Genomic DNA, 14,744 nt, shown 5'->3' with positions numbered 1-14,744 from the left:
GGAAAGTCAGTCCAGGGCCAAGGAATCATTTGCCTTTGTCATTTGTAGTTCACTGCCATTTGTGTTTTTGTAACCAGTGCGATCCCCAAGACACCTAACTGACTCACATTAACTCTCAGATAAGTAGCTAGTAACACTGAAACATTTCAGGTTTGTCCCATTAACACTTGCAGATGGAGAGAAGGGGGAGGGGAAAGGAGAGGAAGGAAGGGGAGCGGAGGGGAGGGAAGAAAGAAAGAAAAGGAAAGAAGAGAAAGAAGAGGAAGGGAGGAAGGAAAAAGAAAGAAAAGAAAAAAGAAGAAATCTCTCTAGCTATGCTGTCCACTGGCCCCACATACAGGCCTGGCTTCTGTCTAAGGGAAACAAGACACCTCGGTCTTACCCTCACTCAGCTCTGGACCACCTCAGCCAACCTCGCCTTTCAGAGCCTCTGAAAGGAACACTTCTATTCATGTCAAGAAACCCCTGTACATGTCTACAGTTTTTCCTTCTTGCTGCTTTGGGCTTAGAGTTCCATTTCTATTTGCCATGCTTTTTCTTTCACATGAAGAATGATTTCTCTTGTAAAATTTACAGGATAAGGGATGACTCACAGCAGAGGGTCCCCAATATTCACACAGTTCTCTTAATTGCTCAGTAATTTTTTTTTACAGTATCTGTAGGTCAAAAGAAATACTAATGGCTTCATGTATGAAGTGGTTACATCAAAAATAATTTAGTATATATTTATGCCCTAACAACTTCATAGCCATTTGAAAACATTAGAACACATGCATTGAAAGAAAAATTAATGTGCTTACTTTATTGATTAAGTAACCACAATTACTTACTAACAGAATGTGTATGCCTGTTTGACAATACATAGCTTCTCAAATTTTGGAATCAGATGGGACATCAACATTCTATTTTTTGTTCCACCTTTCTTTTCCCATAGTGACTGCTTCTGCTTTTTACAGCAACCACAACACCACCAGCCCCACAAGGATACGGCCTCACTGAAAGGAACATAGTGCCATCAGATGTCAGAACTACGGGTTACCTTGAACGAGCCATTTGTACAGCACCTGCCAGCTTTCAAGCATCATTGTGTCCCTGGAAATTTTAAAGTATTCTCTGGTAGCCCTGGAACTTCTCTGCAGTGCCTCTGGGCTCCCAGGACACTGTCTAAGAACCATGGAGTTAAGGCCAAGTTTTGCACATCTGTAGAAAAGTCTGACATGTTAATGGCCCTTTTAATGGCACAGTAAATTCTCACAAATAGGCTTCTTGTTAAATTACAGACAAGGGGCGCCTGGGTGGCTCAGTCAGTTAAGTGTCCAACACTTGATTTTGGCTCAGGTCACAATTTCACAGTTTGGGAGATTGAGCCCCACATCAGGTTCCCTGCTGACAAGTCTGCTTAGGATTTTCTCTCTGCCTCTCCCCTGCTCTCTCTCTCAAAATAAATAAATAAACTCAAAAAAATGAATGAAGATAACCACATGTGGTATACTTTGTTTTATGTTTTTTCTTGTTGATCTATTCATTCAATTCTTCAGTAGATATCTATTGAGCACCTAATAGGACAGGTGCATGTCTCAGAGAAATGAAAGCTGATTTTCACACAAAAACCTATAGAATTGTTCCTAGCAGCTTTATTCACAATGACACCATACAGAAAAATACACAGATGGCAGAATGCCACAACAGCCCATATGTCCTTCATTGAGTGAGCAGTCAAACAAACAGTGGTAACCTAGACCATGGAATATCATTGGGCAATAGAAAGAAACATTATTGGGCGCCTGGGTGGCTCAGTCAGTTAAGCATCCGACTCTTGATTTTGGCTCAGGTCATGATCTCGTGGTTCGTGAGTTCAAGCCCGCATCAGGCTCTCTGCCGTCGGCACAGAGCCTGCTTGAAATTCTCTCTCCCTCTCTTTCTGTCAGTCCCCTTCTCTCTGTCTCTCTCAAAAATAAATAAATTTTTTTAAAAAATTTAAGAGATCTATTCACCTTCAGTGGTGATGGATCCTTAGAAAACAGGTAATATCATTACTCCCTTCATGAAGATAAATGGACACATCTTTCAGGGAAAATTTAACAGTAAATATTAATTACCTTTAAAGTGTTTGTACTTTATCACAGGGGCACCTGGGTGACACAGTTGGTTAAGCATCTGACTCTCGATCTCGGCTCAGGTCAGGGTCTCACGATTTGTGAGTTCCAGCCCCACATCAGGCTCTGCACTGATGGTGCAGAGCCTGCTTGGGATTCTGTCTCTCCTTCTCTCTGCCCCTCCCCCTGCTTGTGCTCTCTCTCTCAAAAAAAAAAAAGAATAAAGTTTTACACATAGAGCATATATATATTCACTATACTTATATATTATATCTGTACATGGTGCATACATATATATATATATAGTAGGTATATATTTACCTACAGTACACACACACACACACACACACACACACAGCTTTTCACAGGCCATAGGAATTTTGAAAATCTTCTGATTAAACAGACTCTGCAGGAGATACATATGGCTCACCCATGAGCGTCCATCAGTGCTAGTCTACCGCTGTGTCCCTCTGGAAATATGTCAAACCTGGTTTTACCAAAGGTTAGACTGTCTGGCCTCTAAGGAGAACAGTAAATCAAGATACTGGGACCCTGTCAAGGTTGATTTCTTACAAACAGAGAAGTAGTCAAGGTTAGACCTCCTGGCCTTGTTGACTTCTCCTTCCCATGTTGATAAAATCCAGCCCAGTCCCGCAGCTATTGGGGCAGCCCCTATTAGCACACAGGTAGAAAGAAAAGAAAAGAAAAGAAAAGAAAAGAAAAGAAAAGAAAAGAAAAGAAAAGAAAAGAAAAGAAAAGAAAAGAAAAGAAAAGAAAAGAAAAGAAAGAAAAGAAAAGAAAAGAAAAGAAGGAAGGAAAGAAGAAAAGAAAGAAAGAAAGAAAGAAGAAAGAAAGAAAGAAAGAAAGAAAGAAAGAAAGAAAGAAAGAAAGAAAGAAAGAAAGTGAAAGAAACAGAGAGAAAGAGAAAAGAAAAAAGAAAGCACGCCATAAACTGTGGGGGTGGGGAAATGCTCCAGTGGTGGGGGATGAAATGCATCCTGGGGTCAGAGCTTTGTGGCATCCCTAACTCATCCCACAAAGTACCAAAAATTGGCCTACAAAGGTCCTAGCAAAGACAGTCCTCCGGACACTGTGTAATGCTTGGTTGGGCTCACTCTGTATATCACTGTGGATTTCCATACCCAAGTGATCGAGATAGAGTGGGACGTCAGGATCTGGAGCTGACAACAGGTTACCGGCCTTCTCCCTCTTCTCTGAAGTGGCTTAATTGAACACATCTGAGTGTAGCATCAGGTATAAAAACACTGCAGGCTCCCCCAACCCCTCCCAGCTTCCTGTTGCCTGAGGAGCTCTCGACCCGGCATCCAGCATCATGAAGGCCTATGTGGGTTTGGGAGGATGGCTGCTCCTACTTGCTTCTTTGATTTGGACGTGTTCTGGGCAAGAGCCAGGTATCAAAGGTGACCCCGAATGCTGGTGCCTTGAAGGGGGAGTTTCTCAACCACCACGAGCCATGGGGCTTCTGGTGGCTTAGACTCGATTGCCCTTCCCCCCTCCAAAATTTAAGAACTCTGACTCCCCTGGCTCCGCACTTTATTTTCCCCTTGTGTCCAGCCGGATACTGTTGAATGAGTGAAGGAATATTGAACTCAAGGAGCTGTGTTTTCTGCAGGTTCTAGGAATTAGTCTCTCTTCTCCCACTTCTTCCACACGTCAGCTGCTGGAAATTCCCACCAAACCGTCCTTGGACCTTCTGCTCTGTCATGTGGCTTTCTCTCCCCTTTCCCAGCACCTCCTCTGTTCTTTCACTTTAAACCTTAGCCCCTTGATCACACATTAACTGGCCTGCCTCGTCGAACTGCCTCTCTTCCCATCCAGAGCATCACTGCACAAGATGCAATGCAAGTGCCTGTTTCTTAAGATGCGACTCTGACCAAACCCCTCCTTAAAAATTCTGGTGCTTCAGGGCGCCTGGGTGGCTCAGTCGGTTGAGTGTCCGGCTTCAGTTCAGGTCATGATCTCACGATTCATGAGTTTGAGCCCCGCGTCAGGCTCTGTGCTGACAGCTCAGAGCCTGAAGCCTGCTTTGGATTCTGTGTCTCAGTCTCTCTCTGCCCCTCCCCCGCTCGTGCTCTGTCTCTCTCTCTCAAAAGTAAATAAACATTAAAAAAAATTTTTTTTTAATTCCGATGCTTCCCAGCAGCCAGCTGGATGAAGCGTAAACTGGCCTTCAGCATGCCATAAAGCCTGACCTCAAGCCACCTTCTGATTCCGTGTGTCTGGTTCCTCCCCAAACAGGGGCTGTCAGACTGCTATTTTCCCCCACAGGCACTGCAAGGTCCCACTCTGGCACCTGGAGAAAATCTGGTGCAGAACCCCTCATAATATATTCAAGCCATGTAGATCACAGACATTGGGTCACATCAAAAGAAGCAGATGTTAATTTAAAAACTAAGAGATTTATAAACTGTTCTAAATGCTCAGAAGGAAAAGTTAGTCGGATTACAAGTGCATGTAACAAGCAGAATTGATGTGGTTCCCAGGAGAGCCTTCCTGAAGAAGTCCTATGTAAGGTAGGACCTTGGGGATGTCCTGTCTTTACTTGGGGTAGGACTGAGAACAGGGAATGACTCTCTGCTTTTCTGGCTTAAGTTAAAAGAGTTGGGCAAAATGTCTCTGTTTCTGAAGCGGTGATCTGTGTGTAGGCTGCTGGACTGTGACCAATGTGAACGGAACACAGGGAAGTGGAAGACGGTGACTTGAGTAGACAAGGGAGGGTAGAAAGGGCAGTGGGGGGGTCTGAGATGAGGGGGTGTGGATCGTAAGCAAGAAGGCCATCCTCTCTGCACAGGGCATGCTCTAAGAACAAGCCTTCCCCAGGCCTGGGGTGATGTGCTGGCCCAGCCATTCATAGAGAGCTGAAGGACAATGTCCAAGTTGTAGGGAAGCCAGGGATAGAAGATTCTGTGATGGAAACATCAGGACTCAGGAGTGAGGCAGGGAGGAAAAAAAATCAAACATGACCCCAATCAAACAGGATCTGTCCCCACCCCATCTGGCCCTAGAACCTGAAAAACAGGGCCTGGCTTACTTCTGGGGCAGATGCCAGGTTAGGGCGGCTCATGTTAAGGACTTTGGTCTTTCTCCTACTCACTGTAGGAACCCCAACCAGGAGACCAGGGTCGGGTAATAAAGATGAGAATAGTGTGCTGAGAACCGTTGCATTCGTTTGACTTAGGGTCTCAGCCACCCCACAACTGCTCTCAGCAGTCGCAAAACCAAGTCAGGTGGATGACGGATTGTGGGAGGCAGAATGACTTCTCAACAAGTAATCCCTTGTAAACCAGTTGTGTGACGTGGTGGAGCCCTGGCCTGACCGGGCTTGCCTGTCAAGATGACCACTGACCAGCTCGTACACTTGGCCAGCCAGGCCCTTGAGTCCCTATTTCCAAGTCTGCCAAACACAGAGACGCTCATTCAATTCCTCAAGGATATTAAGAAGTTCAAACTTAAAATAATATTAGAAATGTGATGGTCCAAGGAAAGAATGAATACGCAGGTGCTTTGTAAAGATAAATCACTCTCAAAGTTTTGGACCATGAAATTGAAACTGTGTGTGTGTCTGTCTGTGTCCCAGTGGTTGGAAATGCCTGGTAGCAAAGAGGCATATGAGGCTATTAGGACTTATTGTCATGGTCAAGTGTCTCTTGTACTTCAGAGCTGACAATGAGTAACTTTGTGCAATTTCTAGAGTGGTCCCCTCTTCTCTGTGGGGGATACATTCCAAGGCCCCCAGTGGCTGCCTGAAACCGTGGGTACTACTGAACCTTATGTATGCCATATTTCTTTCCATACACACATACCCACGATGAAGGTTAATTTATAAATTAGGCACAGTAAGCAATTAACAACAATGGCCGATAATAAAATAGAACAATTATAATAATATAGTGCGATAAAAGTTATCACTCTCTTTCAAAATACCTTATTATACCATAAGCACCCTTCTTCTTGTGATGATGTGAGATGATACAATGCCCACGTGTTGAGATGAAGGGAGGTGAATGACGCAGGTGTTGTGCTGTTCCACACCACCCCATTCGCTGCTACTGACCTTCTGAAGTCAGAAGGAGGATCATCTGGGCGCCTGGGTGGCTCAGTCAGTTAGGTGTCCGACTCGTGATTTCAGCTCAGGTCATGATCTCATGGTTTGTGGGTTTGAGCCCCATGTTGGGCTCAGTACTGTCGGTGCAGAGCCTGCTTGGGATATTCTCTCTCTCTCTCTCTCTCTCTCTCTCTCTCTCTCTCTCTCTGCCCCTCCCATGCTCGCTCACGCATGCATGCTCTCTCTCTCTCTTAAAATAAACTTTAAAAAAAACAAAGAGGAGGATCATCTGCTTCCTGACCACAGTTGACTGCAGGAAACTGAAATTGCAGAAAGGGAAACCACGGATAAGCAAGGACTCCTGTGCCCTAACTAAGTTCACCTTTGATACTAAATCTTGCCCTCGTGCACTCAGGCTCCAGCAGCTTTATTTGGGCTACTTCCGTTACTATAGTAACATCACAATACTTCAGGTCCCCCACAAAGGTCTAGAGTCCGATCAAGCCCTTGCCTCCTTTCCTGAAAGTAAGGTCCATGTTATCCTTCTGTTTCTCCCCTCCTGGTATTTAGGACAGGCGGCACCAGAATGCTCAATTTCCGTCTAACATTTTCCTTCCTTGCCTATTTACCTGCTGTGGGCCTGACTATTTCCAGCAGCAAAGGCATAGCAGTAAAGAGCTTCTATCTTTCTGGATAGTGACAGTGGTAGTTTGGGCCAGGGTCTTGGCCAATCCCAACACCCAGTCCAATACCAATTGGCCAATCTAATACCCAATCCAGGGTATTGGATTCACATGAATCCAAATTTTTTTAATGTTTATTTATCTTTGAGAGAGTCAGAGAATAGAAAGGGAGGGGCAGAGAGAGAGGGAGACACAGAATCTGAAGCAGGCTCTAGGCTCTGAGTGGTCAGCACAGAGCGTTGTTGGCTCAAACTCATGAACCATGAGATCATGACCTGAGCCGAAGTCAGACATTTAACTGACTGAGCCACAAGGCACCCCAAGTGAGATAAATTTTGAAGGTAAAAGTGAGAAGACTCAGGAATAGATGAGATACAGGTATGAAGGACAAGGAGTTTGAAGAAATCCTAGCATTTCACGGCTTAGAAGTTGGATGCATTGTGGTGCTGTTGACTGAGGTGGAGAGCAAACCAGGAGTAGGGTCAATCAGAGCTTCTGGATTGTACACGTACCTTTGAGAGAACTATTTCAAATATCCACTCAGATGTCTAGCAGCTAATTATAGAGGTAACTCTCAAACTTGGGAGAGAGGTCTAGGTCAGGCATGACAATGGGATCCCCCAAGGTAATGTGATGTAGTCCAAAGAGCAATGACCCAGTGTGATTTTTTCAGTCCCAGCTCTGTATTCTGTGACCCTGAAAAAGTCCCTTCATTCTCACCATATTTACTGCACACCTGCTACTGCGTGGCACACAGCCATGGGCAAAAGTTAAAACATGGGATCTATTTTCACCAGGTCCAAGTTTTCTAATACTAGGTGCTGGGGAACTCAGTTCCTAGCACGAATGCCCTAATAAAGATGCTGTCCTCTGCTCCTCCACCCAAGATGGAGGCTTGAAGACACATCACCATGCCTCTTTCTCAGGTAAAAATTCTGAGTGCTGTGTGAATTCACTCTGGTCACCTGGGAGTGGCAGTCTGACAGAGGTAGAGAGCCCCATGTAATGCCGTGGAGGGAATCATGTTTTCCACAGATCTCAAAGTTCCATTTCTTGTAGCTGAAGATGGTCTTCCTTCCTGGTACCTAATAGTCCTGCTCAAACTTCTTGGAGCTGTTCACTGAAACAGATTTGCTGACTGTCTTCTTTTTTTCTTTGCCTCCTTTAACAGTGTTGGTGGAATGCAGCCGTTTGAATTTTCTCGTTGTAGTTAAAAGAGCACTGTTTTACAGAGATGAATTGGTAGGCCCTGATGAGTTATTTCTGGGGACTGGCTGTCAGGCAATTCGAGTGTGGCCGGACAAACTTGAATTTGACTATCCTGTTAGTCTGTGCGGAATTACGACGCAGGTAAGAGAAGGAATCGTTTTCCTGGGTACCGTCTGTACAGTCTTTGGAAGCACTGCTTTATGTTTGTTCTTATTATATATTATTATTATTATAACAGGCTACTGGGCTTGCTCATTGGTACCACAGACTGAGCAGATGCATAGAAAGAACCTGAAGAACATTTTGTTTTCATTCATTCACCAGAGACCTACCGTGCGTAGGACATGGACAGTGAATAAGAAACTCAAAGAGCTTTCTCTTAGGAAGTGTAGCATACCCATTATTACATGGATAGCATGATAGATTAGCCAGCATTTTCACCCAGTTTCTAATCCTCAGAATTTCATGGGGTTGATGTCATCTACACTTACGTAGATTAAGGAATTGAGGCACAGGGGCCGTGATGTAACCAAACTCAGGAACTCAGGGCCAGAAACCAGGTCTGCTGACACCTATGCTAATAAGCCCTTAGTTTTATTTTGTTTTCAGTTATGACTCTGGGATAAGCAACTCTAATTATAGAATGTACGACAATGACTTTTTTTTTTTAAGACCATGGGGATTTGGAGGAAAGGGAGATCTGGGAGGGTCTTGAACTAGAAGTCTGCTTTACTTGTTCTTTTCGTCACAAGAGTACCAAAAATCTGAGTACCAACATCCTAATAAGGAAAGCTCTGGGAGGGTTTCAATGTAGGAGGTTTCTACCACACCAAAGGTAAGTATAATACATCCAATTTATCTCATCTTCGTGGGCGTTGCTTTAAACATGGGGCTAAATATTTTCTGCCAGGAACCTGGCCTTCAAGTCACAGGCAAGGGAAAACTTGAACATGGGAGCATGAAGTTCCTTCACTGGACCCCCTTCCCGGACCCATAAGGATCGTGGTCTGAAAGCACAGTTCATGCTGGTCCAGCACCTTGCACCAGCCCTTATTCCCCCCACAATGTCATGCTAGTCACTTAGCTCTACTCCGCTACACCTGCCTTGGAGAGATCCAAAGGCATTTGAGATGCTTCTAGAGGTTCAAGGCGCCTGCCACTCCTAGAGTCCTTGGCAACAGCCTAACGCAGTATTGATCAGGGATCAGGTATCAGTAAGCAGGGATTTTTTTTTTGCCCCTCCACCCTGCCCTGTGGTCATTTGGAAATGTCTAGCACCAATTTTAGTTGTCAAAACTGGGCAGATGGTAGGGTGCTACTGGCATTGAGTGAGTAGGGGCCACATGCGATGTTAGACACCCTACAGGACAGTCCCCACAACAAAGGATTATGTGGCCTGAAATGCCAACAGCATCGTAGTTGAACAACCTGGCCTAACCCATCACACTTGCCCTCTCCCCCACCTTTGTGCTCTGAGCAGCCTTTTTTAAAGGAGCTTAGAACCGTGAGGGCAAACACAGCCTCAACTCTTAGCCTCATTGCTACATAAACCAGATGACAACACTTCACATTTCTAAAACTGCTTTTTTCCTGTTTCACCCCTTCACTGGAATCACTGAACCAGACAAATCAAGAGACCCCAGGAAATATATGCTTCATCCATCTAATAGGATACTATGCAACTAATAAATTTATACAATAATCCAACAGCTTGAGAACCTCTCTATTGAAGTAGGGAAACAAGAGATCTGTAGACCTTTTTTTTTTTTTTTTTAACTATATATAGTATATGTTGACTATAAAAAAAAAAAGGCGGGGAAAAAAGTTAGGTGGAAATACATGCAAATTGTTACAGAATGAAAACAGGCTGATCTGCTTATAGGAATTAAATCTCATTTGTTGAACACCAAATACACTTCAAAATTCCCTAAGAGGAGTACATGTTTTCCATTCAGAAAACTCAGTTGTTTAGCACAAATACATAACTTTCAGTTAGCTGTCTTCCTTTTGGTCTAAGAGTTTTTCAAAGATCTGGAGTCCAGAAGTAAAGAAAAAATACCACGTTTTAATACGGAGATCAGAGAAAGCATTTCAGATCCCCCGCGATAAGGGTCATCTTAAAAGTCCTCTTCTCGTGGAACAACTTTTCTCCCCAGCAGCTGTGGAAAATTTTTCCTCCCTAGAATCTTGATTTGAAGAGTCTAACACAAAACTTTCAGGGTCGAATGACCTTCAACCTCCAGTTCTATTCAAAAGCCCCTGCCACACCTTCTCGTTCTGTTGTGTGATGCAGCTAAATGCCTCTGCTTTGCCAAAGAGAATTTAACTACCCTAACTGGGGTAAATATCATGATCTCTGGAGACACTGTGTGGCCAATTTCTTTTTTTTTTTTCTTTTTTTTTTTTTTAAATTTTTTTTTTTTCAACGTTTATTTTATTTTTTGGGACAGAGAGAGACAGAGCATGAACGGGGGAGGGACAGAGAGAGAGGGAGACACAGAATTGGAAACAGGCTCCAGGCTCTGAGCCATCAGCCCAGAGCCTGACGCGGGGCTCGAACTCACGGACCGTGAGATCGTGACCTGGCTGAAGTCGGACGCTTAACCGACTGCGCCACCCAGGCGCCCCTGTGTGGCCAATTTCTTATTCGAATATATTAAAATATGTTGAGACAACTGAACACCTGTTTCAAGGGCTTCTTTTCCCACCAGGTCTTCTGTGATGGAGTGGTCTTCCATTCCTGGCTCACCTATGTACCAAAGAATCAATCCATTTCTGCTAAACTTCACCTGGAGTGTACAGTTCCCAGGTCAGTCCAAAAACTCCATTGGCTCCTTCCTTAAATACCGATAGCTCTTTGCTGAAATGCACTGCTATCTACTTGGAAACCTTGAAAATCGTAACTATTTTTATATAGCTTCTCAGGGTGTCTGTCAATGCTATTGAACCTCTACAGAAGCCCACTACTCAGAGGTCAAAGCTCGGGAAGTTAGTTACACAGAATTACAAAACCGGGAGTGGACTTCGCTTCTTAGTTTTAGACCCTTGGTTCCTTCTATCCCTTCTCCCACAGATCATGAAACTTGCTGCCAAACATAATTCACAGCACCAACACTTGACGCACAGCATCTATGGAGATTTCTAAGTCAGGAAGTTGAGGTTTGGGAAGGCAGAGACATAATAATCCATTTCCCCTCCTGCATTCGAAATCCATTAATAAATCATAGGCTATGAAAGATGTCAATCAGAATGTAATTTATAGTAAAGCCTCCGGCAAATGAAGCTTTAGCCCTACAACCGGAAAGCCTCATTCAAGTCCCCCTGAAATGAGTTTGCAGACCCAGGGGAAGGAAGAGCTGGAAAAATACAGGTGTCCCCCTTGCCTATATAAAGCTCTGCAAGTGCTTTTGGCAGAGGTTGGCCTCCTGGTTGTGGAGCAGACCAGAACACGGCCCTCTGAAGTCGACTCCACAAAGAGAATGGTGTTCTGCCTAAACTAAGCATGGCCAGTTCCTTCTCCCAAATTTGCCATCAGATAATACTTTCCTGCTTCCTTACAAAATTAAGGGACAGGACCTAGAGAAGTTAAGTTGTTTTTCCCATAGATTCCTGTCCTGGAAAGTAGTATAATATACACCTGTCTTCTCTGGAAATTTCAAAAAATTAGAAGAAAAATAGTACCAAACAGCTTATTAAAAAAAGAAAAAGAGGGGCCCCTGGGTGGCTCAGTCAGTTAAGCATCCGACTTCAGCTCAGGTCACGATCTCACAGTTTGTGGGTCCAAGCCCAACATCAGGCTCTGTGCTGACAGCTCAGAGCCTGAAGCCTGCTTTGGATTCTGACTCTCTCTCTCTCTCTCTCTCTCTCCCCCCCTCCCCCACTCATGATCTCTCTGTCTGTCTGTCTCTCTCTCTCTCTGTCTCTCTCATAAATAAATAAATATTAAAAAAAATTAATGGAAACTCTATGGTTTAAGCCATAAGTATACAATTTCTTCTAAGCCAGTTGGAATTGAATTGTGGGGACAGGATCAGAAAGTTTGTTAAGCATTGAGTCTATCAGGTCACACCTTTTGAGTGAACATGCTATTGGATTTTCAAAGTCTTCTGCCATGTGTTTTTGTTCTGTTTTCTGAAAAGATTAAGTAACTCTGCTTTGCCAGAGAGAACTTTCATTACCTTGATTGCTAATAATGAACTTGTTTATTGAACACTTACTATGTGCCAGCCACAAGTTTAGAAGAACTTCAGGCATTTTAATCATCATTATCAACCCCATGGGTAAGGGGGTTTGTATTGTCCCTATTTAATGTTTGAGAAACTTGGGCACAGACACATTAAAGATTTGCAGCATCACACAGCTAGAGACTCCTAAATTTAACTCTAGGTAGAATGGCTGGAAAACCACTGCCTTGTATCCCCAGGCACTGCAAGTCTGTATTGGTTAGCAAGCTCTTGTGTCAGCTTCCAACCTAACCAATGTTGTCTTTCAAACAAAAAGAAGAGACCTTTATTCCATCTTGATTAACGTATTAATAAACTTCAAGACATTCTAGGAAAATCTTGCCTTAAACCCAGTACTGTCTTCCAGCAAAAATTACAGTGAATATATTCTTGAAATAGTTTTTCTTAATTTAACAGAGGATAGTTTCTGTGTCCTTAAGTTATTATCTAACAAGGAGGGATTTGGTGAGGGTCTAGGGAGTTGAACAAGGACATGATCATGCATTGTGCTTAAGACAAAATAAAAAGTTATAGCTGTTACAGCAAGGCCAGGCAAAAGCTGGGTCCAAAGTTCAATCCCAAAGTTCAGAATGATATCTTAAGTCTTTGTATTCCTTTTTAATTCCCTTTCCCCAACCTTTTGAAAGCTCCTGTGTCTCACCTGATGAGTCCTATAACAACACTGAAGTGAGCAATGGCTTCCTCCTATCCTCACCTGTTCAACACTGGTTCTTGATACAGTACAGATACTGCATGAGATGTGGCTATACCCACTGGAGAGAACACTGGGTAAGGATACTTGCAAAAGCCAACATTTAATGTGCCCAATCAGGTACTCTATGACGAAAAGAAAACCGCATTTGGGGCAAGTAACAACAGGTAAAGTCTAAATCCCTGCTGAAGTATAAGTGGCATACAATTCCGTAGTAGAGACATAGAGGTAGAGTCCCGTTGGGTTCTTTCTCTTGTTCTTGGAGCACACCATACTTGGTATTCATATGAGGAAGACCCTCTACCTTCCCGTCTTATAATTCTCTCCTCACCCTAGGATTTTTTTTTTTCTTGAACAGGAAGGGTTTCACTCTACAAATTTCATGCCTAAATATCTGAGTCCAAAACCAATGACTGTAAGAGAAGAAGGAGTTGATAAGTTTAGAGGTTACCAGATTAGAGCATCTTTCTTATCTTTTATGGAGCAATTAAATATCTTAAGGTGGAAGAGGGCCCTTTAAAAGAACCAAATGAGCTAAGTCATTTGGGTTTTCCCACTGGGTCCAGTTCAAACAAAATTGTAAACATGTAGAAGACTCCCTAGAATTTTGTCTTCCTTTTTGCCTATAATCTCTAAGAATTAGGCTCTACATTGCTCCCAGTCTTAAAATCTATACTATCTCAAGACCATCTGGGATATAACTCCTATCTGAGAGTTAGAGGAAAATCATATCCTAAAGCTAATGTGATGTATTTTAGCTGTTTCCATGCCCATTTTAGCCCATGGATTTGAGCTCAGAGAGAATCTTCCCCCTCCTTTGAACAATATCCCATCTCATAAACACCAAATATCAGCTAATTATGGACCTTGTTTTTCCACAGTCCACACCTTTTTATGGACCACACAATTATTCACTTCAAGAGCATTTCTTCCATCCTTTCACCGATGACTTTTAGAAGCTTTTGCCCTTGGACATTCAGCAGCAACACGGAAGTAACCCAGCCCAGTCATGTGGCATTTTGTTTTTATATATTTACATGTTTTTAATTCATTTTGTAATCCCTTTCACGATGTCTTTGAGAAGAGGCCATTTGTATTTTTAACTTTCAATGTGGCCACAAACCCATGAATAAAAACTGACACATTTTATGGTATATCTGTGTTTACTGCATTTCTAATTTAGCACTCCATGCTATGGGGCTGAGTTACCAAGAAGGTGGGAGCCTGGGGGAAGGTTATGACCAGTATTGTTCTCAGTAGCTATTTAACACCCAGCTGTTGAACATGGGTGCTGGTTGTGTGCAGTAACATGGCTAGTAAGATCACACGGAAGAGAATAAATAGAAAGTGAGACCCTAGGTGGCTCGGTTGGTTGAGCGTCTGACTTTGACTCAGGTCATGATCTCACGGTTTGTGGGTTCGAGCCCCATGTCAGGCTCTGTGCCGACGGCTCAGAACCTGGATCCTGCTTTGGATTCTGTGTCTCTCCCTTTCTCTGCTATTCCCCCGTTAGTGCTCTGAATCTCTCTGTCTCTCAAAAATGAATAAAAACACTAAAAAGAAAAGTGATATTATATTTTCAATTTGCACATCCAATTAGTCTGAATTCATGCAAGAGAAAGCCCCTCTCTGAAGCTATCATGGTCCAGGCTCTTTCTACTGTCGTTTTCACAAGGAACAGCTGCATTTCTCAGCGAAGGTACAGGACATCTTGATCTCAGTCCACCAGGGCAAGATCTAGATTCCGCAAACCTC

General features: G+C 43.4%; 1 protein-coding gene across 1 annotated transcript; it reads left to right on the top strand.

Moving 5' to 3' along the window:
• The first annotated feature begins 3,388 nt into the window (after positions 1 to 3,388).
• LOC131487930 (oocyte-secreted protein 3-like) lies at positions 3,389 to 14,145 on the top strand. Its single transcript, XM_058689126.1, has 5 exons — positions 3,389 to 3,508; positions 8,017 to 8,195; positions 10,766 to 10,863; positions 12,925 to 13,066; positions 13,871 to 14,145. Exons 1-5 carry the CDS (start codon positions 3,430 to 3,432, stop codon positions 13,943 to 13,945), a joined length of 573 nt encoding a protein of 190 aa, XP_058545109.1. The 5' UTR covers positions 3,389 to 3,429; the 3' UTR covers positions 13,946 to 14,145.
• The last annotated feature ends 599 nt before the right edge of the window (positions 14,146 to 14,744 follow it).

Source organism: Neofelis nebulosa, chromosome 10 (genome assembly GCF_028018385.1).
Source record: "Neofelis nebulosa isolate mNeoNeb1 chromosome 10, mNeoNeb1.pri, whole genome shotgun sequence".
In the NCBI taxonomy this organism is placed as follows: domain Eukaryota; kingdom Metazoa; phylum Chordata; class Mammalia; order Carnivora; family Felidae; genus Neofelis; species Neofelis nebulosa.
This window is presented reverse-complemented; position numbering and strand designations above follow the sequence as displayed.